General features: G+C 59.7%; 1 protein-coding gene across 1 annotated transcript in view; it reads left to right on the top strand.

The window, feature by feature from the left end:
• Positions 1–202: 202 nt before the first annotated feature.
• The window catches only part of XPO5 (exportin 5), a gene marked incomplete at its 5' end in the record, with an annotated part of 111,415 nt that continues 83,889 nt past the window's right edge, over positions 203–27,728 (top strand). Inside the window, 3 exon segments of the mRNA XM_075584239.1 lie at positions 203–223; positions 10,999–11,120; positions 27,160–27,232. Coding sequence (XP_075440354.1) covers positions 203–223; positions 10,999–11,120; positions 27,160–27,232 — 216 coding nt within the window.

Here is a 27,728-nt window from a genome sequence, read left to right on the forward strand (position 1 = left end):
GGAGGGAGAGAGCGAGTACCGGGGGGGAGGGGAGAGAGCGAGTACCGGGGGGGAGGGAGAGAGCGAGTACCGGGGGGGAGGGAGAGAGCGAGTACCGGGGGGGAGGGAGAGAGCGAGTACCGGGGGGGGAGAGCGAGTACCTGGGGGGAAGAGAGAGAGTACCGGGGGGGAAGAGAAAGAGTACCGGGGGGAGAGAGAGAGAGTACCGGGGGAGGCGCTCAAGGTACCGGTGGGAGAGTGAGAACCGGGTGGGGGGGGGGGAGATAGAACCGGGGGGAGAGTGAGAGAGACAGTACGGGGGGGGGGGGGGGAGGAGATGGAAGAGAGACCGGGGTGGGGGATTGAGATGGGATGGGGGGGTTAATTGGGGGGATTGGAGAGGATGGGTGGTTAATAAGGGGGTTAGAAGGACAGGGGAGTTAATAGGGGGGTTGGAGAGGACGGGGGTTAATAGGGGGGTTAGAGAGGACGGGGGAGAATACGAGGGGGGTAGAGAGGACAAGGCTAGAGAGCTCGTGGGGGCATGGCAGGGGGGACTGAGGGAGAGTAACCCCCCCCCCTCTCTGCTCTCCGAGATAAGGCCTGTGCTGTCCATTGGCAGTGCCCGGTGTGTGTGCCCTGCGGGCTGCAGCTGCCCCTGTAACCCCGTCTCTCTGCTCTCCGCAGTTCTGCGAGGGGGTTAAGGAGAAGTGCCCGGTGTGTGTGCCCTGCGGGCTGCAGCTGCCCCTGTAACCCCCTCTCTCTGCCCTCCGCAGTTCTGTGAGGGGGTTAAGGAGAAGTGCCCGGTGTGTGTGCCCTGCGGGCTGCAGCTGCCTCTGTAACCCCTCTCTCTACTCTCCGCAGTTCTGTGAGGGGGTTAAGGAGAAGTGCCCGGTGTGTGCCCTGCGGGCTGCAGCTGCCCCTGTAACCCCCTCTCTCGCTCTCCGCAGTTCTGTGAGGGGATTAAGGAGAAGTGCCCGGTGTGTGTGCCCTGCGGGCTGCAGCTGCCTCTGTAACCCCCTCTCTCTGCTCTCCGCAGTTCTGTGAGGGGGTTAAGGAGAAGTGCCCGGTGTGTGCCCTGCGCGCTGCAGCTGCCCCTGTAACCCCCTCTCTCTGCTCTCCGCAGTTCTGTGAGGGGGTTAAGGAGAAGTGCCCGGTGTGTGTGCCCTGCGGGCTGCAGCTGCCCCTGTAACCCCCTCTCTCTGCTCTCCGCAGTTCTGTGAGGGGATTAAGGAGAAGTGCCCGGTGTGTGCGCCCTGCGGGCTGCAGCTGCCCCTGTAACCCCCTCTCTCTGCTCTCCGCAGTTCTGTGAGGGGGTTAAGGAGAAGTGCCCGGTGTGTGCCCTGCGGGCTGCAGCTGCCCCTGTAACCCCCTCTCTCGCTCTCCGCAGTTCTGTGAGGGGGTTAAGGAGAAGTGCCCGGTGTGTGTGCCCTGCGGGCTGCAGCTGCCCCTGTAACCCCCTCTCTCTGCTCTCTGCAGTTCTGTGAGGGGGTTAAGGAGAAGTGCCCGGTGTGTGTGCCCTGCGGGCTGCAGCTGCCCCTGTAACCCCCTCTCTCTGCTCTCCGCAGTTCTGCGAGGGGGTTAAGGAGAAGTGCCCAGTGTGTGTGCCCTGCGCTCTGCAGCTGCCCCTGTAACCCCCTCTCTCTGCTCTCCGCAGTTCTGCGAGGGGGTTAAGGAGAAGTGCCCGGTGTGTGTGCCCTGCGGGCTGCAGCTGCCCCTGTAACCCCCTCTCTCTGCTCTCCGCAGTTCTGTGAGGGGATTAAGGAGAAGTGCCCGGTGTGTGCGCCCTGCGGGCTGCAGCTGCCCCTGTAACCCCCTCTCTCTGCTCTCCGCAGTTCTGCGAGGGGGTTAAGGAGAAGTGCCCGGTGTGTGTGCCCTGCGGGCTGCAGCTGCCCCTGTAACCCCCTCTCTCTGCCCTCCGCAGTTCTGTGAGGGGGTTAAGGAGAAGTGCCCGGTGTGTGCCCTGCGGGCTGCAGCTGCCCCTGTAACCCCCTCTCTCTGCTCTCCGCAGTTCTGTGAGGGGGTTAAGGAGAAGTGCCCGGTGTGTGCCCTGCGGGCTGCAGCTGCCCCTGTAACCCCCTCTCTCTGCTCTCCGCAGTTCTGTGAGGGGGTTAAGGAGAAGTGCCCGGTGTGTGTGCCCTGCGGGCTGCAGCTGCCCCTGTAACCCCCTCTCTCTGCTCTCCGCAGTTCTGCGAGGGGGTTAAGGAGAAGTGCCCGGTGTGTGTGCCCTGCGGGCTGCAGCTACCCCTGTAACCCCCTCTCTCTGCTCTCCGCAGTTCTGTTAGGGGTTTAAGGAGAAGTGCCCGGTGTGTGTGCCCTGCGGGCTGCAGCTGCCCCTGTAACCCCCTCTCTCTGCTCTCCGCAGTTCTGTGAGGGGGTTAAGGAGAAGTGCCCGGTGTGTGCCCTGCGGGCTGCAGCTGCCCCTGTAACCCCCTCTCTCTGCTCTCCGCAGTTCTGCGAGGGGGTTAAGGAGAAGTGCCCGGTGTGTGCGCCCTGCGGGCTGCAGCTGCCCCTGTAACCCCCTCTCTCTGCTCTCCGCAGTTCTGCGAGGTTGTTAAGGAGAAGTGCCCGGTGTGTGCCCTGCGGGCTGCAGCTGCCCCTGTAACCCCCTCTCTCTGCTCTCCGCAGTTCTGCGAGGGGGTTAAGGAGAAGTGCCCGGTGTGTGCGCCCTGCGGGCTGCAGCTGCCCCTGTAACCCCCTCTCTCTGCTCTCCGCAGTTCTGCGAGGTTGTTAAGGAGAGGTGCCCGGTGTGTGTGCCCTGCGGGCTGCAGCTGCCCCTGTAACCCCCTCTCTCTGCTCTCCGCAGTTCTGCGAGGGGGTTAAGGAGAAGTGCCCGGTGTGTGCGCCCTGCGGGCTGCAGCTGCCCCTGTAACCCCCTCTCTCTGCTCTCCGCAGTTCTGTGAGGGGATTAAGGAGAAGTGCCCGGTGTGTGTGCCCTGCGCGCTGCAGCTGCCCCTGTAACCCCCTCTCTCTGCTCTCCGCAGTTCTGCGAGGGGGTTAAGGAGAAGTGCCCGGTGTGTGTGCCCTGCGGGCTGCAGCTGCCCCTGTAACCCCCTTTCTCTGCTCTCCGCAGTTCTGCGAGGGGGTTAAGGAGAAGTGCCCGGTGTGTGCGCCCTGCGGGCTGCAGCTGCCCCTGTAACCCCCTCTCTCTGCTCTCCGCAGTTCTGCGAGAGGGTTAAGGAGAAGTGCCCGGTGTGTGTGCCCTGCGGGCTGCAGCTGCCCCTGTAACCCCCTCTCTCTGCTCTCCGCAGTTCTGCGAGGGGGTTAAGGAGAAGTGCCCGGTGTGTGCCCTGCGGGCTGCAGCTGCCCCTGTAACCCCCTCTCTCTGCTCTCCGCAGTTCTGCGAGGGGGTTAAGGAGAAGTGCCCGGTGTGTGTGCCCTGCGGGCTGCAGCTGCCCCTGTAACCCCCTCTCTCTACTCTCCACAGTTCTGCGAGGTTGTTAAGGAGAAGTGCCCGGTGTGTGCCCTGCGGGCTGCAGCTGCCCCTGTAACCCCCTCTCTCTGCTCTCCGCAGTTCTGTGAGGGGGTTAAGGAGAAGTGCCCGGTGTGTGCCCTGCGGGCTGCAGCTGCCCCTGTAACCCCCTCTCTCTGCTCTCCGCAGTTCTGTGAGGGGGTTAAGGAGAAGTGCCCGGTGTGTGCCCTGCGGGCTGCAGCTGCCCCTGTAACCCCCTCTCTCTGCTCTCCGCAGTTCTGCGAGGGGGTTAAGGAGAAGTGCCCGGTGTGTGTGCCCTGCGGGCTGCAGCTACCCCTGTAACCCCCTCTCTACTCTCCGCAGTTCTGTGAGGCGGTTAAGGAGAAGTGCCCGGTGTGTGTGCCCTGCGGGCTGCAGCTGCCCCTGTAACCCCCTCTCTCTGCCCTCCGCAGTTCTGCGAGGGGGTTAAGGAGAAGTGCCCGGTGTGTGTGCCCTGCGGGCTGCAGCTGCCCCTGTAACCCCCTCTCTCTGCTCTCCGCAGTTCTGTGAGGGGGTTAAGGAGAAGTGCCCGGTGTGTGTGCCCTGCGGGCTGCAGCTGCCCCTGTAACCCCCTCTCTCTGCTCTCCGCAGTTCTGTGAGGGGGTTAAGGAGAAGTGCCCGGTGTGTGCCCTGCGGGCTGCAGCTGCCCCTGTAACCCCCTCTCTCTGCTCTCCGCAGTTCTGCGAGGGGGTTAAGGAGAAGTGCCCGGTGTGTGTGCCCTGCGGGCTGCAGCTGCCCCTGTAACCCCCTCTCTCTGCTCTCCGCAGTTCTGTGAGGGGGTTAAGGAGAAGTGCCCGGTGTGTGCGCCCTGCTGGCTGCAGCTGCCCCTGTAACCGCCTCTCTCTGCTCTCCGCAGTTCTGTGAGGGGGTTAAGGAGAAGTGCCCAGTGTGTGTGCCCTGCGGGCTGCAGCTGCACCTGTAACCCCCTCTCTCTGCTCTCCGCAGTTCTGCGAGAGGGTTAAGGAGAAGTGCCCGGTGTGTGCCCTGCGGGCTGCAGCTGCCCCTGTAACCCCCTCTCTCTGCTCTCCGCAGTTCTGTTAGGGGTTTAAGGAGAAGTGCCCGGTGTGTGTGCCCTGCGGGCTGCAGCTGCCCCTGTAACCCCCTCTCTCTGCTCTCCGCAGTTCTGCGAGGGGGTTAAGGAGAAGTGCCCGGTGTGTGTGCCCTGCGGGCTGCAGCTGCCCCTGTAACCCCCTCTCTCTGCTCTCCGCAGGTCTGCGAGGGGGTTAAGGAGAAGTGCCCGGTGTGTGTGCCCTGCGGGCTGCAGCTACCCCTGTAACCCCCTCTCTACTCTCCGCAGTTCTGTGAGGCGGTTAAGGAGAAGTGCCCGGTGTGTGTGCCCTGCGGGCTGCAGCTGCCCCTGTAACCCCCTCTCTCTGCCCTCCGCAGTTCTGCGAGGGGGTTAAGGAGAAGTGCCCGGTGTGTGCGCCCTGCGGGCTGCAGCTGCCCCTGTAACCCCCTCTCTCTGCTCTCCGCAGTTCTGTGAGGGGGTTAAGGAGAAGTGCCCGGTGTGTGCGCCCTGCGGGCTGCAGCTGCCCCTGTAACCCCCTCTCTCTGCTCTCCGCAGTTCTGTGAGGGGGTTAAGGAGAAGTGCCCGGTGTGTGCGCCCTGCGGGCTGCAGCTGCCCCTGTAACCCCCTCTCTCTGCTCTCCGCAGTTCTGTGAGGGGGTTAAGGAGAAGTGCCCGGTGTGTGTGCCCTGCGGGCTGCAGCTGCCCCTGTAACCCCCTCTCTCTGCTCTCCGCAGTTCTGCGAGGGGGTTAAGGAGAAGTGCCCGGTGTGTGCGCCCTGCGGGCTGCAGCTGCCCCTGTAACCCCCTCTCTCTGCCCTCCGCAGTTCTGCGAGGGGGTTAAGGAGAAGTGCCCGGTGTGTGTGCCCTGCGGGCTGCAGCTGCCCCTGTAACCCCCTCTCTCTGCTCTCCGCAGTTCTGTGAGGGGGTTAAGGAGAAGTGCCCGGTGTGTGTGCCCTGCGGGCTGCAGCTGCCCCTGTAACCCCCTCTCTCTGCTCTCCGCAGTTCTGCGAGGGGGTTAAGGAGAAGTGCCCGGTGTGTGTGCCGTGCGGGCTGCAGCTGCCCCTGTAACCCCCTCTCTCTGCTCTCCGCAGTTCTGTGAGGGGGTTAAGGAGAAGTGCCCGGTGTGTGCCCTGCGGGCTGCAGCTGCCCCTGTAACCCCCTCTCTCTGCTCTCCGCAGTTCTGCGAGGGGGTTAAGGAGAAGTGCCCGGTGTGTGTGCCCTGCGGGCTGCAGCTGCCCCTGTAACCCCCTCTCTCTGCTCTCCGCAGTTCTGTGAGGGGGTTAAGGAGAAGTGCCCAGTGTGTGTGTCCTGCGGGCTGCAGCTGCCTCTGTAACCCCCTCTCTCTGCTCTCCGCAGTTCTGTTAGGGGGTTAAGGAGAAGTGCCCGGTGTGTGCGCCCTGCGGGCTGCAGCTGCCCCTGTAACCCCCTCTCTCTGCTCTCCGCAGTTCTGTGAGGGGGTTAAGGAGAAGTGCCCGGTGTGTGTGCCCTGCGGGCTGCAGCTGCCCCTGTAACCCCCTCTCTCTGCTCTCCGCAGTTCTGCGAGGGGGTTAAGGAGAAGTGCCCGGTGTGTGTGCCGTGCGGGCTGCAGCTGCCCCTGTAACCCCCTCTCTCTGCTCTCCGCAGTTCTGTTAGGGGGTTAAGGAGAAGTGCCCGGTGTGTGCGCCCTGCGGGCTGCAGCTGCCCCTGTAACCCCCTCTCTCTGCTCTCCGCAGTTCTGTGAGGGGGTTAAGGAGAAGTGCCCGGTGTGTGCCCTGCGGGCTGCAGCTACCCCTGTAACCCCCTCTCTCTGCTCTCCGCAGTTCTGCGAGGGGGTTAAGGAGAAGTGCCCGGTGTGTGTGCCCTGCGGGCTGCAGCTGCCCCTGTAACCCCCTCTCTCTGCTCTCCGCAGTTCTGCGAGGGGGTTAAGGAGAAGTGCCCGGTGTGTGTGCCCTGCGGGCTGCAGCTGCCCCTGTAACCCCCTCTCTCTGCCCTCCGCAGTTCTGTGAGGGGGTTAAGGAGAAGTGCCCGGTGTGTGTGCCCTGCGGGCTGCAGCTGCCCCTGTAACCCCCTCTCTCTGCTCTCCGCAGTTCTGTGAGGGGGTTAAGGAGAAGTGCCCGGTGTGTGCCCTGCGGGCTGCAGCTGCCCCTGTAACCCCCTCTCTCTGCTCTCCGCAGTTCTGTGAGGGGGTTAAGGAGAAGTGCCCGGTGTGTGCCCTGCGGGCTGCAGCTGCCCCTGTAACCCCCTCTCTCTGCTCTCTGCAGTTCTGTGGGGGGGTTAAGGAGAAGTGCCCGGTGTGTGCGCCCTGCGGGCTGCAGCTGCCCCTGTAACCCCCTTTCTCTGCTCTCTGCAGTTCTGCGAGGGGTTTAAGGAGAAGTGCCCGGTGTGTGCGCCCTGCGGGCTGCAGCTGCCCCTGTAACCCCCTTTCTCTGCTCTCCGCAGTTCTGCGAGGGGGTTAAGGAGAAGTGCCCAGTGTGTGTGCCCTGCGCGCTGCAGCTGCCCCTGTAACCCCCTCTCTCTGCTCTCCGCAGTTCTGCGAGGGGGTTAAGGAGAAGTGCCCGGTGTGTGTGCCCTGCGGGCTGCAGCTGCCCCTGTAACCCCCTCTCTCTGCTCTCCGCAGTTCTGTGAGGGGGTTAAGGAGAAGTGCCCGGTGTGTGCCCTGCGGGCTGCAGCTGCCCCTGTAACCCCCTCTCTCTGCTCTCCGCAGTTCTGCGAGGGGGTTAAGGAGAAGTGCCCGGTGTGTGTGTGCCCTGCGGGCTGCAGCTGCCCCTGTAACCCCCTCTCTCTGCTCTCCGCAGTTCTGCGAGGGGGTTAAGGAGAAGTGCCCGGTGTGTGCCCTGCGGGCTGCAGCTGCCCCTGTAACCCCCTCTCTCTGCTCTCCGCAGTTCTGCGAGGGGGTTAAGGAGAAGTGCCCGGTGTGTGTGCCCTGCGGGCTGCAGCTGCCCCTGTAACCCCCTCTCTCTGCTCTCTGCAGTTCTGCGAAGGGGTTAAGGAGAGGTGCCCGGTGTGTGTGCCCTGCGGGCTGCAGCTGCCCCTGTAACCCCCTCTCTCTGCTCTCCGCAGTTCTGTGAGGGGGTTAAGGAGAAGTGCCCGGTGTGCGCCCTGCGGGCTGCAGCTGCCCCTGTAACCCCCTCTCTCTGCTCTCCGCAGTTCTGTGAGGGGGTTAAGGAGAAGTGCCCGGTGTGTGTGCCCTGCGGGCTGCAGCTGCCCCTGTAACCCCCTCTCTCTGCTCTCCGCAGTTCTGTGAGGGGGTTAAGGAGAAGTGCCCGGTGTGTGCCCTGCGGGCTGCAGCTGCCCCTGTAACCCCCTCTCTCTACTCTCCGCAGTTCTGCGAGGGGGTTAAGGAGAAGTGCCCGGTGTGTGCGCCCTGCGGGCTGCAGCTGCCCCTGTAACCCCCTCTCTCTGCTCTCCGCAGTTCTGCGAGGGGGTTAAGGAGAAGTGCCCGGTGTGTGTGCCCTGCGGGCTGCAGCTGCCCCTGTAACCCCCTCTCTCTGCTCTCCGCAGTTCTGTGAGGGGGTTAAGGAGAAGTGCCCGGTGTGTGTGCCCTGCGGGCTGCAGCTGCCCCTGTAACCCCCTCTCTCTGCTCTCCGCAGTTCTGCGAGGGGGTTAAGGAGAAGTGCCCGGTGTGTGTGCCCTGCGGGCTGCAGCTGCCCCTGTAACCCCCTCTCTCTGCTCTCCGCAGTTCTGTGAGGGGGTTAAGGAGAAGTGCCCGGTGTGTGTGCCCTGCGGGCTGCAGCTGCCCCTGTAACCCCCTCTCTCTGCAGTTCTGTGAGGGGGTTAAGGAGAAGTGCCCGGTGTGTGCCCTGCGGGCTGCAGCTGCCCCTGTAACCCCCTCTCTCTGCTCTCCGCAGTTCTGCGAGGGGGTTAAGGAGAAGTGCCCGGTGTGTGCCCTGCGGGCTGCAGCTGCCCCTGTAACCCCCTCTCTCTGCTCTCCGCAGTTCTGTGAGGGGGTTAAGGAGAAGTGCCCGGTGTGTGTGCCCTGCGGGCTGCAGCTGCCCCTGTAACCCCCTCTCTCTGCTCTCCGCAGTTCTGTGAGGGGGTTAAGGAGAGGTGCCCGGTGTGTGTGCCCTGCGGGCTGCAGCTGCCCCTGTAACCCCCTCTCTCTGCTCTCCGCAGTTCTGCGAGGGGGATAAAGGGGAAGTGCCCGGTGTGTGTGCCCTGCGGGCTGCAGCTGCCCCTGTAACCCCCTCTCTCTGCTCTCCGCAGTTCTGCGAGGGGGTTAAGGAGAAGTGCCCGGTGTGTGTGCCCTGCGGGCTGCAGCTGCCCCTGTAACCCCCTCTCTCTGCTCTCCGCAGTTCTGCGAGGGGGTTAAGGAGAAGTGCCCGGTGTGTGTGCCCTGCGGGCTGCAGCTGCCCCTGTAAGCCCCTCTCTCTGCTCTCCGCAGTTCTGTGAGGGGGTTAAGGAGAAGTGCCCGGTGTGTGCCCTGCGGGCTGCAGCTGCCCCTGTAAGCCCCTCTCTCTGCTCTCCGCAGTTCTGTGAGGGGATTAAGGAGAAGTGCCCGGTGTGTGCGCCCTGCGGGCTGCAGCTGCCCCTGTAACCCCCTCTCTCTGCTCTCCGCAGTTCTGTGAGGGGGTTAAGGAGAAGTGCCCGGTGTGTGTGCCCTGCGGGCTGCAGCTGCCCCTGTAACCCCCTCTCTCTGCTCTCCGCAGTTCTGCGTGGGGGTTAAGGAGAAGTGCCCGGTGTGTGTGCCCTGCGGGCTGCAGCTGCCCCTGTAACCCCCTCTCTCTGCTCTCCGCAGTTCTGCGAGGGGGTTAAGGAGAGGTGCCCGGTGTGTGCCCTGCGGGCTGCAGCTGCCCCTGTAACCCCCTCTCTCTGCTCTCCGCAGTTCTGTGAGGGGGTTAAGGAGAAGTGCCCAGTGTGTGCCCTGCGGGCTGCAGCTGCCCCTGTAACCCCCTCTCTCTGCTCTCCGCAGTTCTGTGAGGGGGTTAAGGAGAAGTGCCCGGTGTGTGTGCCCTGCGGGCTGCAGCTGCCCCTGTAACCCCCTCTCTCTGCTCTCCGCAGTTCTGTGAGGGGGTTAAGGACAGGTGCTGTGTGCCCTGCGGGCTGCAGCTGCCCCTGTAACCCCCTCTCTCTGCTCCCCACAGTTCTGTGAGGGGGTTAAGGAGAAGTGCCCGGTGTGTGTGCCCTGCGGGCTGCAGCTGCCCCTGTAACCCCCTCTCTCTGCTCTCCGCAGTTCTGCGAGGGGGTTAAGGAGAAGTGCCCGGTGTGTGCGCCCTGCGGGCTGCAGCTGCCCCTGTAACCCCCTCTCTCTGCTCTCCGCAGTTCTGCGAGGGGGTTAAGGAGAAGTGCCCGGTGTGTGTGCCCTGCGGGCTGCAGCTGCCCCTGTAACCCCCTCTCTCTGCTCTCCGCAGTTCTGTGAGGGGGTTAAGGAGAAGTGCCCGGTGTGTGTGCCCTGCGGGCTGCAGCTGCCCCTGTAACCCCCTCTCTCTGCTCTCCGCAGTTCTGCGAGGGGGTTAAGGAGAAGTGCCCGGTGTGTGCCCTGCGGGCTGCAGCTGCCCCTGTAACCCCCTCTCTCTGCTCTCCGCAGTTCTGCGAGGGGGTTAAGGAGAAGTGCCCGGTGTGTGCCCTGCGGGCTGCAGCTGCCCCTGTAACCCCCTCTCTCTGCTCTCCGCAGTTCTGCGAGGGGGTTAAGGAGAAGTGCCCGGTGTGTGCCCTGCGGGCTGCAGCTGCCCCTGTAACCCCCTCTCTCTGCTCTCCGCAGTTCTGCGTGGGGGTTAAGGAGAAGTGCCCGGTGTGTGTGCCCTGCGGGCTGCAGCTGCCCCTGTAACCCCCTCTCTCTGCTCTCCGCAGTTCTATGAGGGGGTTAAGGACAGGTGCCCGGTGTGTGTGCCCTGCGGGCTGCAGCTGCCCCTGTAACCCCCTCTCTCTGCTCTCCGCAGTTCTGCGAGGGGGTTAAGGAGAAGTGCCCGGTGTGTGTGCCCTGCGGGCTGCAGCTGCCCCTGTAACCCCCTCTCTCTGCTCTCCGCAGTTCTGTGAGGGGGTTAAGGAGAAGTGCCCGGTGTGTGTGCCCAGCGGGCTGCAGCTGCCCCTGTAACCCCCTCTCTCTGCTCTCCGCAGTTCTGCGAGGGTGTTAAGGAGAGGTGCCCGGTGTGTGTGCCCTGCGGGCTGCAGCTGCCCCTGTAACCCCCTCTCTCTGCTCTCCGCAGTTCTGCGAGGGGGTTAAGGAGAAGTGCCCGGTGTGTGCCCTGCGGGCTGCAGCTGCCCCTGTAACCCCCTCTCTCTGCTCTCCACAGTTCTGCGAGGGGGTTAAGGAGAAGTGCCCGGTGTGTGTGCCCTACGGGCTGCAGCTGCCCCTGTAACCCCCTCTCTACTCTCCGCAGTTCTGCGAGGGGGTTAAGGAGAAGTGCCCGGTGTGTGCCCTGCGGGCTGCAGCTGCCCCTGTAACCCCCTCTCTCTGCTCTCCGCAGTTCTGCGAGGGGGTTAAGGAGAAGTGCCCGGTGTGTGTGCCCTGCGGGCTGCAGCTGCCCCTGTAACCCCCTCTCTCTGCTCTCTGCAGTTCTGCGAGGGGGTTAAGGAGAAGTGCCCGGTGTGTGTGCCCTGCGGGCTGCAGCTGCCCCTGTAACCCCCTCTCTCTGCTCTCCGCAGTTCTGTGAGGAGTTTAAGGAGAAGTGCCCGGTGTGTGTGCCCTGCGGGCTGCAGCTAGCTGAGCGGACGCAGCCTCCTGTCGTCAGACACTTCGGCCTTCAGGTCCTGGAGCACGTGGTGAAGTAAGTAGCCACGTCCAGCCTGTCCCTGGGGGCGGGAGACCCGGCCTTTCACTGGGGGCGGGAGACCCGGCCTTTCACTGGGGGCGGGAGACCCGGCCTTTCACTGGGGGCGGGAGACCCGGCCTTTCACTGGGGGCGGGAGACCCGGCATGTCACTGGGGGCGGGAGACCCGGCCTGTCCCTGGGGGCGGGAGATCCGGCCTGTCACTGGGGGCGGGAGACCCGGCCTGTCACTGGGGGCGGGAGACCCGGCCTGTCCCTGCGGGCGGGAGACCCGGCCTTTCACTGGGGGCGGGAGACCCGGCCTTTCACTGGGGGCGGGAGACCCGGCCTGTCCCTGCGGGCGGGAGACCCGGCCTGTCCCTGCGGGCGGGAGACCCGGCCTGTCCCTGCGGGCGGGAGACCCGGCCTGTCCCTGCGGGCGGGAGACCCGGCCTGTCCCTGCGGGCGGGAGACCCGGCCTGTCCCTGCGGGCGGGAGACCCGGCCTGTCCCTGCGGGCGGGAGACCCGGCCTGTCCCTGCGGGCGGGAGACCCGGCCTGTCCCTGCGGGCGGGAGACCCGGCCTGTCCCTGCGGGCGGGAGACCCGGCCTGTCCCTGCGGGCGGGAGACCCGGCCTGTCCCTGCGGGCGGGAGACCCGGCCTGTCACTGCGGGCGGGAGACCCGGCCTGTCACTGGGTGCGGGAGACCCGGCCTGTCACTGGGTGCGGGAGACCCGGCCTGTCCCTGGGGGGGGAGACCCGGCCTGTCACTGGGGGGGGAGACCCGGCCTGTCACTGGGGGGGGAGACCCGGCCTGTCCCTGCGGGCGGGAGACCCGGCCTGTCCCTGCGGGCGGGAGACCCGGCCTGTCCCTGCGGGCGGGAGACCCGGCCTGTCCCTGCGGGCGGGAGACCCGGCCTGTCCCTGCGGGCGGGAGACCCGGCCTGTCCCTGCGGGCGGGAGACCCGGCCTGTCACTGGGGGGGGAGACCCGGCCTGTCACTGGGGGGGGAGACCCGGCCTGTCACTGGGGGCGGGAGACCCGGCCTGTCACTGGGGGCGGGAGACCCGGCCTGTCACTGGGGGCGGGAGACCCGGCCTGTCACTGGGGGCGGGAGACCCGGCCTGTCACTGTGGGCGGGAGACCCGGCCTGTCACTGGGGGCGGGAGACCCGGCCTGTCACTGGGGGCGGGAGACCCGGCCTGTCACTGGGGGCGGGAGACCCGGCCTGTCACTGGGGGCGGGAGACCCGGCCTGTCACTGGGGGCGGGAGACCCGGCCTGTCACTGGGGGCGGGAGACCCGGCCTGTCACTGGGGGCGGGAGACCCGGCCTGTCACTGGGGGCGGGAGACCCGGCCTGTCACTGGGGGCTGGAGACCCGGCCTGTCACTGGGGGCGGGAGACCCGGCCTGTCACTGGGGGCGGGAGACCCGGCCTGTCACTGGGGGCGGGAGACCCGGCCTGTCACTGGGGGCGGGAGACCCGGCCTGTCACTGGGGGCGGGAGACCCGGCCTGTCACTGGGGGCGGGAGACCCGGCCTGTCCCTGGGGGCGGGAGACCCGGCCTGTCCCTGGGGGCGGGAGACCTGGCCGCTCTGCGGTTAGATATATATGTATTTAATATTTATCCACATGATTATTTATCTCATTATTTCAGTCCTTTTCCATTTATTTCCCTTTATTTTGTGTAATGCAGTGTGTGTGTATACAGCCTGCGTGATGCAGAGCAGTGTGTGTGTATATACAGCCTGCGCACTGCTCTCGCGCTCAAACTTGCTATAGTTGCGCTATACTAACGGGCAATAGGAGTCATTATTTCCAAGTCCAAACGCAAGCGCAACACGATCGGACAATAACAAGCATAAATTTCTAAGTCCATGCACACGCGCTATACAAACTAGGAACGTGCAGAGGGAATTATTTCTAAGTCCCCGCGCATGCGCACTACGAACGAGCAGAGAGAACTGTTTCTAAGTCCCCGCGCATGCGCACTACGAACGAGCAGAGAGAACTGTTTCTAAGTCCCCGCGCATGCGCACTACGAACGAGCAGAGAGAACTGTTTCTAAGTCCCCGCGCATGCGCACAACGAACGAGCAGAGAGAACTGTTTCTAAGTCCCTGCGCATGCGCACAACGAACGAGCAGAGAGAACTGTTTCTAAGTCCCCGCGCATGCGCACTACGAACGAGCAGAGAGAACTGTTTCTAAGTCCCTGCGCATGCGCACAACGAACGAGCAGAGAGAACTGTTTCTAAGTCCCTGCGCATGCGCACTACGAACGAGCAGAGAGAACTGTTTCTAAGTCCCCGCGCATGCGTATTACGTACGGTCTTGAACAGTTAATAATCTCTGAGTCCTCGCGCATGCGCAATGAGAACGGACAGCAATGGCTAATAATTTCAAAGTCCCCGCACATGCGCACAACGCACTGGTAGAGATTACTGCTTCTAAGTCCCCGCGCATGCGCAGAAGCCGCTCTATGCGTCGCGAATACTCTATAGACTTGCAAGACTCGGCAATGTTCGGCGGAATGGTTAGAAATTGCGCTATTGGGGTATATAGCCTAGGATTGCAACTAGATTGAATCTTAGTAGCTTTTGAATTGTTTATTTAGCAAGTTTGAGCGCGAGAGCAGTGCGCATGCGCAACAGCTGTTAGCTATTGATTTTTCAATCACGGCACGGTAAGGGTATAAAAGGGTTCAGCCTTTTCTCCCCCAGTAAATGTTGTCCCTGAGGAAGCTCCTTTGCTGGAGGGAAACGCGCGTTGGACGCGCAATGTTGTCAGTCGCCTACTCGGAGCTGTTTTAATGTAGTGCTCTGTAGTCTCCTGGCTCACTGTGTATAGATCTCAGCATTTGGTTAGTTAATCCTATCGCCACAGTCAGTGAGCTTGCTATCTCTGCTCTCCATGACGTGTGCGCTCACAGAGTTTAGGCTGTGAACTCACCAGTTACATTGCTGTGAGTGTGAGTTCCATCTAGTGTTAACTTACCAGTATTTTTACTGGGAGTGTTAACGTTATCACTCTGAGTACTTATTACTGAAGTAGTCAATGGTAATAATTGCAGCAGGTCGCTGGATACTCACTCACTCAATCGCTCGCTGACTGGTATATACATACACATACCATTGAGTCTCACAGTTGTCCCAGAGGGGTTTAATGCCCTGACTTAGAGCATCTTGTGTCCTCTACTTCCCATCATCATTACGTTGTACTGGGACAGTATAATTATACATTTGATGACATGGGTGCTTGATATTATTGATTTAATCCATTTTTAAATTCACTTTACACAATTCTTTGGTAATATATGTTTTAAGTAAATATATTAAAAGTTAACTTTTATACGTTGTAGGTGTGCAGTTTAGTGAATTCTTTTAGGGGCACAATCAATTTGTGTTTCCCTTCCCTTTTTTTCTGATTCACTTTTCAGTTCACAGTTTGCACCCACAATTTAATTACCTCACTACAGGCATACCCCGCATTAACGTACGCAATGGGACCGGAGCATGTATGTAACACAGGCATACCCCGCATTAACGTACGCAATGGGACCGGAGCATGTATGTAACACAGGCATACCCCGCATTAACGTACGCAATGGGACCGGAGCATGTATGTAACACAGGCATACCCCGCATTAACGTACGCAATGGGACCGCAGCATGTATGTAACACAGGCACACCCCGCATTAACGTACGCAATGGGACCGGAGCATGTATGTAACACAGGCACACCCCGCATTAACGTACGCAATGGGACCGGAGCATGTATGTAACACAGGCATACCCCGCATTAACGTACGCAATGGGACCGGAGCATGTATGTAACACAGGCATACCCCGCAGTAACGTACGCAATGGGACCGGAGCATGTATGTAACACAGGCATACCTCGCATTAACGTACGCAATGGGACCGGAGCATGTATGTAACACAGGCATACCCCGCATTAACGTACGCAATGGGACCGGAGCATGTATGTAACACAGGCATACCCCGCATTAACGTACGCAGTGGGACCGGAGCATGTATGTAACACAGGCATACCCCGCATTAACGTACGCAATGGGACCGGAGCATGTATGTAACACAGGCACACCCCGCATTAACGTACGCAATGGGACCGGAGCATGTATGTAACACAGGCATACCCCGCATTAACGTACGCAATGGGACCGGAGCGTGTATGTAACACAGGCATACCCCGCATTAACGTACGCAATGGGACCGGAGCATGTATGTAACACAGGCACAGCCCGCATTAACGTACGCAATGGGACCGGAGCATGTATGTAACACAGGCATACCCCACATTAACGTACGCAATGGGACCGGAGCATGTATGTAACACAGGCATACCCGCATTAACGTACGCAATGGGACCGGAGCATGTATGTAACACAGGCATACCCCGCATTAACGTACGCAATGGGACCGGAGCATGTATGTAACACAGGCATACCCCGCATTAACGTACGCAATGGGACCGGAGCATGTATGTAACTATGTAACACAGGCACACCCCGCATTAACGTACGCAATGGGACCGGAGCGTGTATGTAACTATGTAACACAGGCATACCCCGCATTAACGTACGCAATGGGACCGGAGCATGTATGTAACACAGGCATACCCCGCATTAACGTACGCAATGGGACCGGAGCATGTATGTAACACAGGCACACCCCGCATTAACGTACGCAATGGGACCGGAGCATGTATGTAACACAGGCATACCCCGCATTAACGTACGCAATGGGACCGGAGCATGTATGTAACTATGTAACACAGGCACACCCCGCATTAACGTACGCAATGGGACCGGAGCATGTATGTAACTATGTAACACAGGCATACCCCGCATTAACGTACGCAATGGGACCGGAGCATGTATGTAACTATGTAACACAGGCATACCCCGCATTAACGTACGCAATGGGACCGGAGCATGTATGTAACTATGTAACACAGGCATACCCCGCATTAACGTACGCAATGGGACCGGAGCATGTATGTAACACAGGCACACCCCGCATTAACGTACGCAATGGGACCGGAGCATGTATGTAACACAGGCATACCCCGCATTAACGTACGCAATGGGACCGGAGCATGTATGTAACACAGGCATACCCCGCATTAACGTACGCAATGGGACCGGAGCATGTATGTAACTATGTAACACAGGCATACCCCGCATTAACGTACGCAATGGGACCGGAGCATGTATGTAACTATGTAACACAGGCATACCCCGCATTAACGTACGCAATGGGACCGGAGCATGTATGTAACACAGGCATACCCCGCATTAACGTACGCAATGGGACCGGAGCATGTATGTAACACAGGCATACCCCGCATTAACGTACGCAATGGGACCGGAGCATGTATGTAACACAGACACACCCCGCATTAACGTACGCAATGGGACCGGAGCATGTATGTAACACAGGCATACCCCGCATTAACGTACGCAATGGGACCGGAGCATGTAACTATGTAACACAGGCATACCCCGCATTAACGTACGCAATGGGACCGGAGCATGTGTGTAACACAGGCATACCCCGCATTAACGTACGCAATGGGACCGGAGCATGTGTGTAACACAGGCATACCCCGCATTAACGTACGCAATGGGACTGGAGCATGTATGTAACTATGTAACACAGGCATACCCCGCATTAACGTACGCAATGGGACCGGAGCATGTATGTAACTATGTAACACAGGCATACCCCGCATTAACGTACGCAATGGGACCGGAGCATGTATGTAACACAGGCACACCCCGCATTAACGTACGCAATGGGACCGGAGCATGTATGTAACACAGGCACCCCCCGCATTAACGTACGCAATGGGACCGGAGCATGTATGTAACACAGGCACACCCCGCATTAACGTACGCAATGGGACCGGAGCATGTATGTAACACAGGCACACCCCGCATTAACGTACGCAATGGGACCGGAGCATGTATGTAACACAGGCACACCCCGCATTAACGTACGCAATGGGACCGGAGCATGTATGTAACACAGGCACACCCCGCATTAACGTACGCAATGGGACCGGAGCATGTATGTAACACAGGCACACCCCGCATTAACGTACGCAATGGGACCGGAGCATGTATGTAACACAGGCACACCCCGCATTAACGTACGCAATGGGACCGGAGCATGTATGTAACACAGGCATACCCCGCATTAACGTCCGCAATGGGACCGGAGCATGTATGTAACACAGGCATACCCCGCATTAACGTACGCAATGGGACCGGAGCATGTATGTAACACAGGCACACCCCGCATTAACGTACGTAATGGGACCGGAGCATGTATGTAACACAGGCATACCCGCATTAACGTACGCAATGGGACCGGAGCATGTATGTAACACAGGCATACCCGCATTAACGTCCGCAATGGGACCGGAGCATGTATGTAACACAGTCATACCCCGCATTAACGTCCGCAATGGGACCGGAGCATGGATGTAATACAGGCACACCCCGCATTAACGTCCGCAATGGGACCGGAGCATGTATGTAACACAGGCATACCTCGCATTAACGTCCGCAATGGGACCGGAGCATGTATGTAATACAGGCACACCCCGCATTAACGTCCGCAATGGGACCGGAGCATGTATGTAATACAGGCACACCCCGCATTAACGTACGCAATGGGACCGGAGCATGTATGTAACACAGGCATAGCCGCATTAACGTACGCAATGGGACCGGAGCATGTATGTAACACAGGCATACCCCGCATTAACGTCCGCAATGGGACCGGAGCATGTATGTAATACAGGCACACCCCGCATTAACGTACGCAATGGGACCGGAGCATGTATGTAACACAGGCATACCCGCATTAACGTACGCAATGGGACCGGAGCATGTATGTAACACAGGCACACCCCGCATTAACGTACGCAATGGGACCGGAGCATGTATGTAACACAGGCATACCCCGCAGTAACGTACACAATGGGACCGGAGCATGTATGTAACACAGGCACACCCCGCATTAACGTCCGCAATGGGACCGGAGCATGTATGTAACACAGGCATACCCCGCATTAACGTACGCAATGGGACCGGAGCATGTATGTAACACAGGCATACCCCGCATTAACGTCCGCAATGGGACCGGAGCATGTATGTAAAGCGAAAATGTACTTAAAGTGAAGCACTACCTTTTCCCCACTTATCAATGCATGTACTGTACTGCAATCGTCATATACGTGCATAACTGATGTAAATAACACATGTGTAACAGGCTCTATAGTCTCCCCGCTTGCGCACAGCTTCGGCACAGGTAGGGAGCTGGTATTGCTGTTCAGAACGTGCTGACAGGCGCATGCGTGAGCTGCCGTTTGCCTATTGGGCGATATCTCCTTACTCGCGAGTGTACTTAAAGTGAGTGTCCTTAAACCGGGGTATGCCTGTATGTATTAATTACATCATTCAATTAGTATGGTCCTGTGATCACTCCCTATCCCCTCCCTGTTGTTTCTCTGTGTATATACAGCCTGCGTGATGCAGAGCAGTGTGTGTATATACAGCCTGCGTGATGCAGAGCAGTGTGAGTATATACAGCCTGCGTGATGCAGAGCAGTGTGTGTATATACAGCCTGCGTGATGCAGAGCAGTGTGTGTATATACAGCCTGCGTGATGCAGAGCAGTGTGTGTGTATATACAGCCTGCGTGATGCAGAGCAGTGTGAGTATATACAGCCTGCGTGATGCAGAGCAGTGTGTATATACAGCCTGCGTGATGCAGAGCAGTGTGTGTGAATATACAGCCTGCGTGATGCAGAGCAGTGTGTGTATATACAGCCTGCGTGATGCAGAGCAGTGTGTGTATACAGCCTGTGTGATGCAGAGCAGTGTGTATATACAGCCTGCGTGATGCAGAGCAGTGTGTGTATATACAGCCTGCGTGATGCAGAGCAGTGTGTATATACAGCCTGCGTGATGCAGAGCAGTGTGTGTTTACAGCCTGCGTGATGCAGAGCAGTGTGTGTGTATATACAGCCTGTGTGATGCAGAGCAGTGTGTGTATATACAGCCTGCGTGATGCAGAGCAGTGTGTGTATATACAGCCTGCGTGATACAGAGCAGTGTGTATATATACAGCCTGCGTGATGCAGAGCAGTGTGTGTATATACAGCCTGTGTGATGCAGAGCAGTGTGTGTATATACAGCCTGCGTGATGCAGAGCTATGTGTGTATATACAGCCTGCGTGATGCAGACCAGTGTGTGTGTGTATATACAGCCTGCGTGATGCAGAGCAGTGTGTGTGTGTGTATACAGCCTGCGTGATGCAGAGCAGTGTGTGTATATACAGCCTGCGTGATGCAGAGCAGTGTGTATATACAGCCTGCGTGATGCAGAGCAGTGTGTGTGTATATACAGCCTGCGTGATACAGAGCAGTGTGTATATATACAGCCTGCGTGATGCAGAGCAGTGTGTGTATATACAGCCTGTGTGATGCAGAGCAGTGTGTGTATATACAGCCTGCGTGATGCAGAGCAATGTGTGTATATACAGCCTGCGTGATGCAGACCAGTGTGTGTGTGTATATACAGCCTGCGTGATGCAGAGCAGTGTGTGTGTGTGTATACAGCCTGCGTGATGCAGAGCAGTGTGTGTATATACAGCCTGCGTGATGCAGAGCAGTGTGTATATACAGCCTGCGTGATGCAGAGCAGTGTGTGTGTATATACAGCCTGCGTGATGCAGAGCAGTGTGTATATATACAGCCTGCGTGATGCAGAGCAGTGTGTGTGTATATACAGCCTGCGTGATGCAGAGCAGTGTGTGTGTGTGTATACAGCCTGCGTGATGCAGAGCAGTGTGTATATACAGCCTGCGTGATGCAGAGCAGTGTGTGTGTATATACAGCCTGCGTGATGCAGAGCAGTGTGTGTATATACAGCCTGCGTGATGCATGCAAAGTCACACACCCTGTGTGTATATCCTGCTGTGTATTATAAAGCGTGATGCATGCAAAGTCACACAATGTGTGTGTATAACCTGCTGTGTGTTATAAAGCGTGGCTGCATGCAAAGTCACACAACGTGTGTGTATAACCTGCTGTGTGTTATAAAGCGTGGCTGCATGCAAAGTCACACACCGTGTGTGTATAGCCTGCTGTGTGTTATAAAGCGTGGCTGCATGCAAAGTCACACAACGTGTGTGTATAGCCTGCTGTGTGTTATAAAGCGTGGCTGCATGCAAAGTCACACACCGTGTGTGTATAGCCTGCTGTGTGTTATAAAGCGTGGCTGCATGCAAAGTCACACAACGTGTGTGGTTACGAGAGGCAGCGGATGCTGCTACACAAATACATTGGGTTTCCTCTGCAGACTCCGGTCACGCCTGCCTGATCCGTGCTCTAGGCAGGACACGGTCACGCCTGCCTGATCCGTGCTCTAGGCAGGACGCGGTCACGCCTGATCCGTGCTTTGATAACCGCAGCACGTGGGACCTCTAGAAAGCAGAGTATGTTAGAAACAGAATAGGTGACACCTCTCATCCTGTAACCAGACACGTGGTATCCGCTGCTGGGACACGGACACCTCTCATTCTGTAACCAGACACGTGGTATCCGCTGCTGGGACACGGACACCTCTCATCCTGTAACCAGACACGTGGTATCCGCTGCTGGGACACGGACACCTCTCATCCTGTAACCAGACACGTGGTATCCGCTGCTGGGACACGGACACCTCTCATTCTGTAACCAGACACGTGGTATCCGCTGCTGGGACACGGACACCTCTCATCCTGTAACCAGACACGTGGTATCCGCTGCTGGGACACGGACACCTCTCATCCTGTAACCAGACACGTGGTATCCGCTGCTGGGACACGGACACCTCTCATTCTGTAACCAGACACGTGGTACCCGCTGCTGGGACACGGACACCTCTCATCCTGTAACCAGACACGTGGTATCCGCTGCTGGGACACGGACACCTCTCATCCTGTAACCAGACACGTGGTATCCGCTGCTGGGACACGGACACCTCTCATTCTGTAACCAGACACGTGGTATCCGCTGCTGGGACACGGACACCTCTCATCCTGTAACCAGACACGTGGTACCCGCTGCTGGGACACGGACACCTCTCATTCTGTAACCAGACACGTGGTACCCGCTGCTGGGACACGGACACCTCTCATTCTGTAACCAGACACGTGGTATCCGCTGCTGGGACACGGACACCTCTCATTCTGTAACCAGACACGTGGTATCCGCTGCTGGGACACGGACACCTCTCATTCTGTAACCAGACACGTGGTATCCGCTGCTGGGACACGGACACCTCTCATTCTGTAACCAGACACGTGGTATCCGCTGCTGGGACACGGACACCTCTCATTCTGTAACCAGACACGTGGTATCCGCTGCTGGGACACGGACACCTCTCATTCTGTAACCAGACACGTGGTATCCGCTGCTGGGACACGGACACCTCTCATTCTGTAACCAGACACGTGGTATCCGCTGCTGGGACACGGACACCTCTCATTCTGTAACCAGACACGTGGTATCCGCTGCTGGGACACGGACACCTCTCATTCTGTAACCAGACACGTGGTATCCGCTGCTGGGACACGGACACCTCTCATTCTGTAACCAGACACGTGGTATCCGCTGCTGGGACACGGACACCTCTCATTCTGTAACCAGACACGTGGTATCCGCTGCTGGGACACGGACACCTCTCATCCTGTAACCAGACACGTGGTATCCGCTGCTGGGACACGGACACCTCTCATCCTGTAACCAGACACGTGGTATCCGCTGCTGGGACACGGACACCTCTCATTCTGTAACCAGACACGTGGTATCCGCTGCTGGGACACGGACACCTCTCATTCTGTAACCAGACACGTGGTATCCGCTGCTGGGACACGGACACCTCTCATCCTGTAACCAGACACGTGGTATCCGCTGCTGGGACACGGACACCTCTCATTCTGTAACCAGACACGTGGTATCCGCTGCTGGGACACGGACACCTCTCATTCTGTAACCAGACACGTGGTATCCGCTGCTGGGACACGGACACCTCTCATCCTGTAACCAGACACGTGGTACCCGCTGCTGGGACACGGACACCTCTCATTCTGTAACCAGACACGTGGTATCCGCTGCTGGGACACGGACACCTCTCATTCTGTAACCAGACACGTGGTATCCGCTGCTGGGACACGGACACCTCTCATTCTGTAACCAGACACGTGGTATCCGCTGCTGGGACACGGACACCTCTCATTCTGTAACCAGACACGTGGTATCCGCTGCTGGGACACGGACACCTCTCATCCTGTAACCAGACACGTGGTATCCGCTGCTGGGACACGGACACCTCTCATCCTGTAACCAGACACGTGGTACCCGCTGCTGGGACACGGACACCTCTCATTCTGTAACCAGACACGTGGTATCCGCTGCTGGGACACGGACACCTCTCATTCTGTAACCAGACACGTGGTATCCGCTGCTGGGACACGGACACCTCTCATCCTGTAACCAGACACGTGGTATCCGCTGCTGGGACACGGACACCTCTCATCCTGTAACCAGACACGTGGTATCCGCTGCTGGGACACGGACACCTCTCATCCTGTAACCAGACACGTGGTACCCGCTGCTGGGACACGGACACCTCTCATTCTGTAACCAGACACGTGGTATCCGCTGCTGGGACACGGACACCTCTCATTCTGTAACCAGACACGTGGTATCCGCTGCTGGGACACGGACACCTCTCATCCTGTAACCAGACACGTGGTACCCGCTGCTGGGACACGGACACCTCTCATCCTGTAACCAGACACGTGGTACCCGCTGCTGGGACACGGACACCTCTCATCCTGTAACCAGACACGTGGTATCCGCTGCTGGGACACGGACACCTCTCATCCTGTAACCAGACACGTGGTACCCGCTGCTGGGACACGGACACCTCTCATTCTGTAACCAGACACGTGGTATCCGCTGCTGGGACACGGACACCTCTCATTCTGTAACCAGACACGTGGTATCCGCTGCTGGGACACGGACACCTCTCATCCTGTAACCAGACACGTGGTACCCGCTGCTGGGACACGGACACCTCTCATCCTGTAACCAGACACGTGGTATCCGCTGCTGGGACACGGACACCTCTCATCCTGTAACCAGACACGTGGTACCCGCTGCTGGGACACGGACACCTCTCATCCTGTAACCAGACACGTGGTATCCGCTGCTGGGACACGGACACCTCTCATCCTGTAACCAGACACGTGGTATCCGCTGCTGGGACACGGACACCTCTCATCCTGTAACCAGACACGTGGTATCCGCTGCTGGGACACGGACACCTCTCATCCTGTAACCAGACACGTGGTACCCGCTGCTGGGACACGGACACCTCTCATCCTGTAACCAGACACGTGGTACCCGCTGCTGGGACACGGACACCTCTCATCCTGTAACCAGACACGTGGTATCCGCTGCTGGGACACGGACACCTCTCATCCTGTAACCAGACACGTGGTATCCGCTGCTGGGACACGGACACCTCTCATCCTGTAACCAGACACGTGGTATCCGCTGCTGGGACACGGACACCTCTCATCCTGTAACCAGACACGTGGTATCCGCTGCTGGGACACGGACACCTCTCATCCTGTAACCAGACACGTGGTACCCGCTGCTGGGACACGGACACCTCTCATCCTGTAACCAGACACGTGGTACCCGCTGCTGGGACACGGACACCTCTCATCCTGTAACCAGACACGTGGTACCCGCTGCTGGGACACGGACACCTCTCATCCTGTAACCAGACACGTGGTATCCGCTGCTGGGACACGGACACCTCTCATCCTGTAACCAGACACGTGGTATCCGCTGCTGGGACACGGACACCTCTCATCCTGTAACCAGACACGTGGTATCCGCTGCTGGGACACGGACACCTCTCATCCTGTAACCAGACACGTGGTATCCGCTGCTGGGACACGGACACCTCTCATCCTGTAACCAGACACGTGGTACCCGCTGCTGGGACACGGACACCTCTCATCCTGTAACCAGACACGTGGTACCCGCTGCTGGGACACGGACACCTCTCATCCTGTAACCAGACACGTGGTATCCGCTGCTGGGACACGGACACCTCTCATCCTGTAACCAGACACGTGGTATCCGCTGCTGGGACACGGACACCTCTCATCCTGTAACCAGACACGTGGTATCCGCTGCTGGGACACGGACACCTCTCATCCTGTAACCAGACACGTGGTATCCGCTGCTGGGACACGGACACCTCTCATCCTGTAACCAGACACGTGGTATCCGCTGCTGGGACACGGACACCTCTCATCCTGTAACCAGACACGTGGTATCCGCTGCTGGGACACGGACACCTCTCATCCTGTAACCAGACACGTGGTATCCGCTGCTGGTCTCACGGCCACCAAAGGCACTGTGTCTGTGTGTGTGTGTATCATGCACGTTCTGCCCCGTGGGGGGGTGTCCCGTGGTACTGACGCTCTGCCCCGTGGGGGGGGGGGGGGTGTCCCGTGTTACTGACGCTCTGCCCCGTGTGGGGGGGGTGTCCCGTGTTACTGACGTTCTGCCCCGTGGGGGGATGTCCCGTGTTACTGACGCTCTGCCCCGTGGGTGGGTGTCCCGTGTTACTGACGCTCTGTCCCGTGGTACTGACGCTCTGTTCCGTGGGTGGGTGTCCTGTGGTACTGACGCTCTGCCCCGTGGGTGTCCCGTGTTACTGACGCTGTGCCCCGTGGGTGGGTGTCCCGTGTTACTGACGCTCTGTCCCGTGGGTGGGTGTCCCGTGTTACTGACGCTCTGTCCCGTGGGTGGGTGTCCCGTGTTACTGACGCTCTGTCCCGTGGTACTGATGCTCTGCCCCGTGAGTGGGTGTCCCGTGGTACTGACGCTCTGCCCCGTGAGTGGGTGTCCCGTGGTACTGACGCTCTGCCCCGTGGGTGTCCCTTGGTACTGACGCTCTGTCCCGTGGGTGGGTGTCCCGTGTTACTGACGCTCTGTCCCGTGGTACTGATGCTCTGCCCCGTGAGTGGGTGTCCCGTGGTACTGACGCTCTGCCCCGTGGGTGGGTGTCCCGTGGTACTGACGCTCTGCCCCGTGGGTGTCCCGTGTTACTGACGCTGTGCCCCGTGGGTGGGTTTCCCGTGTTACTGACGCTCTGCCCCGTGGGTGGGTGTCCCGTGTTACTGACGCTCTGTCCCGTGGGTGGGTGTCCCGTGTTACTGACGCTCTGCCCCGTGGGTGTCCCGTGTTACTGACGCTCTGTCCCGTGGGTGGGTGTCCCGTGTTACTGACGCTCTGTCCCGTGGGTGGGTGTCCCGTGTTACTGACGCTCTGCCCCGTGGGTGTCCCTTGTTACTGACGCTCTGCCCCGTGGGTGTCCCGTGTTACTGACGCTCTGTCCCGTGGGTGGGTGTCCCGTGTTACTGACGCTCTGTCCCGTGGGTGGGTGTCCCGTGTTACTGACGCTCTGCCCCGTGGGTGTCCCTTGTTACTGACGCTCTGCCCCGTGGGTGTCCCGTGTTACTGACGCTCTGCCCCGTGGGTGGGTGTCCCGTGTTACTGACGCTCTGCCCCGTGGGTGTCCCTTGTTACTGACGCTCTGCCCCGTGGGTGTCCCGTGTTACTGACGCTGTGCCCCGTGGGTGGGTGTCCCGTGTTACTGACGCTCTGTCCCGTGGGTGGGTGTCCCGTGTTACTGATGCTCTGTCCCGTGAGTGGGTGTCCCGTGTTACTGACGCTCTGTTCCGTGAGTGGGTGTCCCGTGTTACTGACGCTCTGTCCCGTGGGTGGGTGTCCCGTGGTACTGACGCTCTGCCCCGTGGGTGTCCCGTGTTACTGACGCTCTGTCCCGTGGGTGGGTGTCCCGTGTTACTGACGCTCTGTCCCGTGGGTGGGTGTCCCGTGTTACTGACGCTCTGCCCCGTGGGTGTCCCGTGTTACTGACGCTCTGTCCCGTGGGTGGGTGTCCCGTGTTACTGACTCTCTGTCCCGTGGTACTGATGCTCTGCCCCGTGAGTGGGTGTCCCGTGGTACTGACGCTCTGTTCCGTGGGTGGGTGTCCTGTGGTACTGACGCTCTGCCCAGTGAGTGGGTGTCCCGTGTTACTGACGCTCTGTTCCGTGGTACTGATGCTCTGCCCCGTGCGTGGGTGTCCCTTGGTACTGACGCTCTGTTCCGTGGGTGGGTGTCCTGTGGTACTGACGCTCTGCCCCGTGGATGTCCCGTGTTACTGACGCTCTGTCCCGTGGGTGGGTGTCCCGTGTTACTGACGCTCTGTCCCGTGGGTGGGTGTCCCGTGTTACTGACGCTCTGTCCCGTGGGTGTCCCTTGGTACTGACGCTCTGCCCCGTGGGTGTCCCTTGGTACTGACGCTCTGCCCCGTGGGTGTCCCGTGTTACTGACGCTGTGCCCCGTGGGTGGGTGTCCCGTGTTACTGACGCTCTGTCCCGTGGGTGGGTGTCCCGTGTTACTGACGCTCTGTCCCGTGGTACTGATGCTCTGCCCCGTGAGTGGGTGTCCCGTGGTACTGACGCTCTGCCCCGTGAGTGGGTGTCCCGTGGTACTGACGCTCTGCCCCGTGGGTGTCCCTTGGTACTGATGCTCTGCCCCGTGGGTGTCCCGTGTTACTGACGCTGTGCCCCGTGGGTGGGTGTCCCGTGTTACTGACGCTCTGTCCCGTGGGTGGGTGTCCCGTGTTACTGACGCTCTGTCCCGTGGGTGGGTGTCCCGTGTTACTGACGCTCTGTCCCGTGGTACTGATGCTCTGCCCCGTGAGTGGGTGTCCCGTGGTACTGACGCTCTGTTCCGTGGGTGGGTGTCCCGTGGTACTGACGCTCTGCCCCGTGGGTGTCCCTTGGTACTGACGCTCTGCCCCGTGGGTGTCCCGTGTTACTGACGCTGTGCCCCGTGGGGGTGTCCCGTGGTACTGACGCTCTGCTCTGTGCCACGCAGGTTTCGGTGGAATGACATGCCTCGCTTGGAGAAAGTGTGCCTGAAGGACCACGTGATGGAACTTATCTCCAATGTAAGTATCAGCGTGTGGACGGAGGAGGGGCGTGCGAGCGGGGGGAGGGGCAGGCGCGGGTGGATAACCCAGCTCCCGTGTGTGTGTGATAACCCAGCTCCCATGTGTGTGTGATAACCCAGCTCCCGTGTGCGTGTGATAACCCAGCTCCCGTGTGTGTGTGTGATAACCCAGCTCCCGTGTGTGTGTGTGATAACCCAGCTCCCGTGTGTGTGTGTGATAACCCAGCTCCCGTGTGTGTGTGTGATAACCCAGCTCCCGTGTGTGTGTGTGATAACCCAGCTCCCGTGTGTGTGATAACCCAGCTCCCGTGTGTGTGATAACCCAGCTCCTGTGTGTGTGTGTGATAACCCAGCTCCCGTGTGTGTGTGATAACCCAGCTCCCATGTGCGTGTGATAACCCAGCTCCCGTGTGCGTGTGATAACCCAGCTCCCGTGTGTGTGTGTGATAACCCAGCTCCCGTGTGTGTGTGTGATAACCCAGCTCCCGTGTGTG

Source organism: Ascaphus truei, unplaced genomic scaffold (assembly GCF_040206685.1).
Source record: "Ascaphus truei isolate aAscTru1 unplaced genomic scaffold, aAscTru1.hap1 HAP1_SCAFFOLD_510, whole genome shotgun sequence".
Classification (NCBI taxonomy): domain Eukaryota; kingdom Metazoa; phylum Chordata; class Amphibia; order Anura; family Ascaphidae; genus Ascaphus; species Ascaphus truei.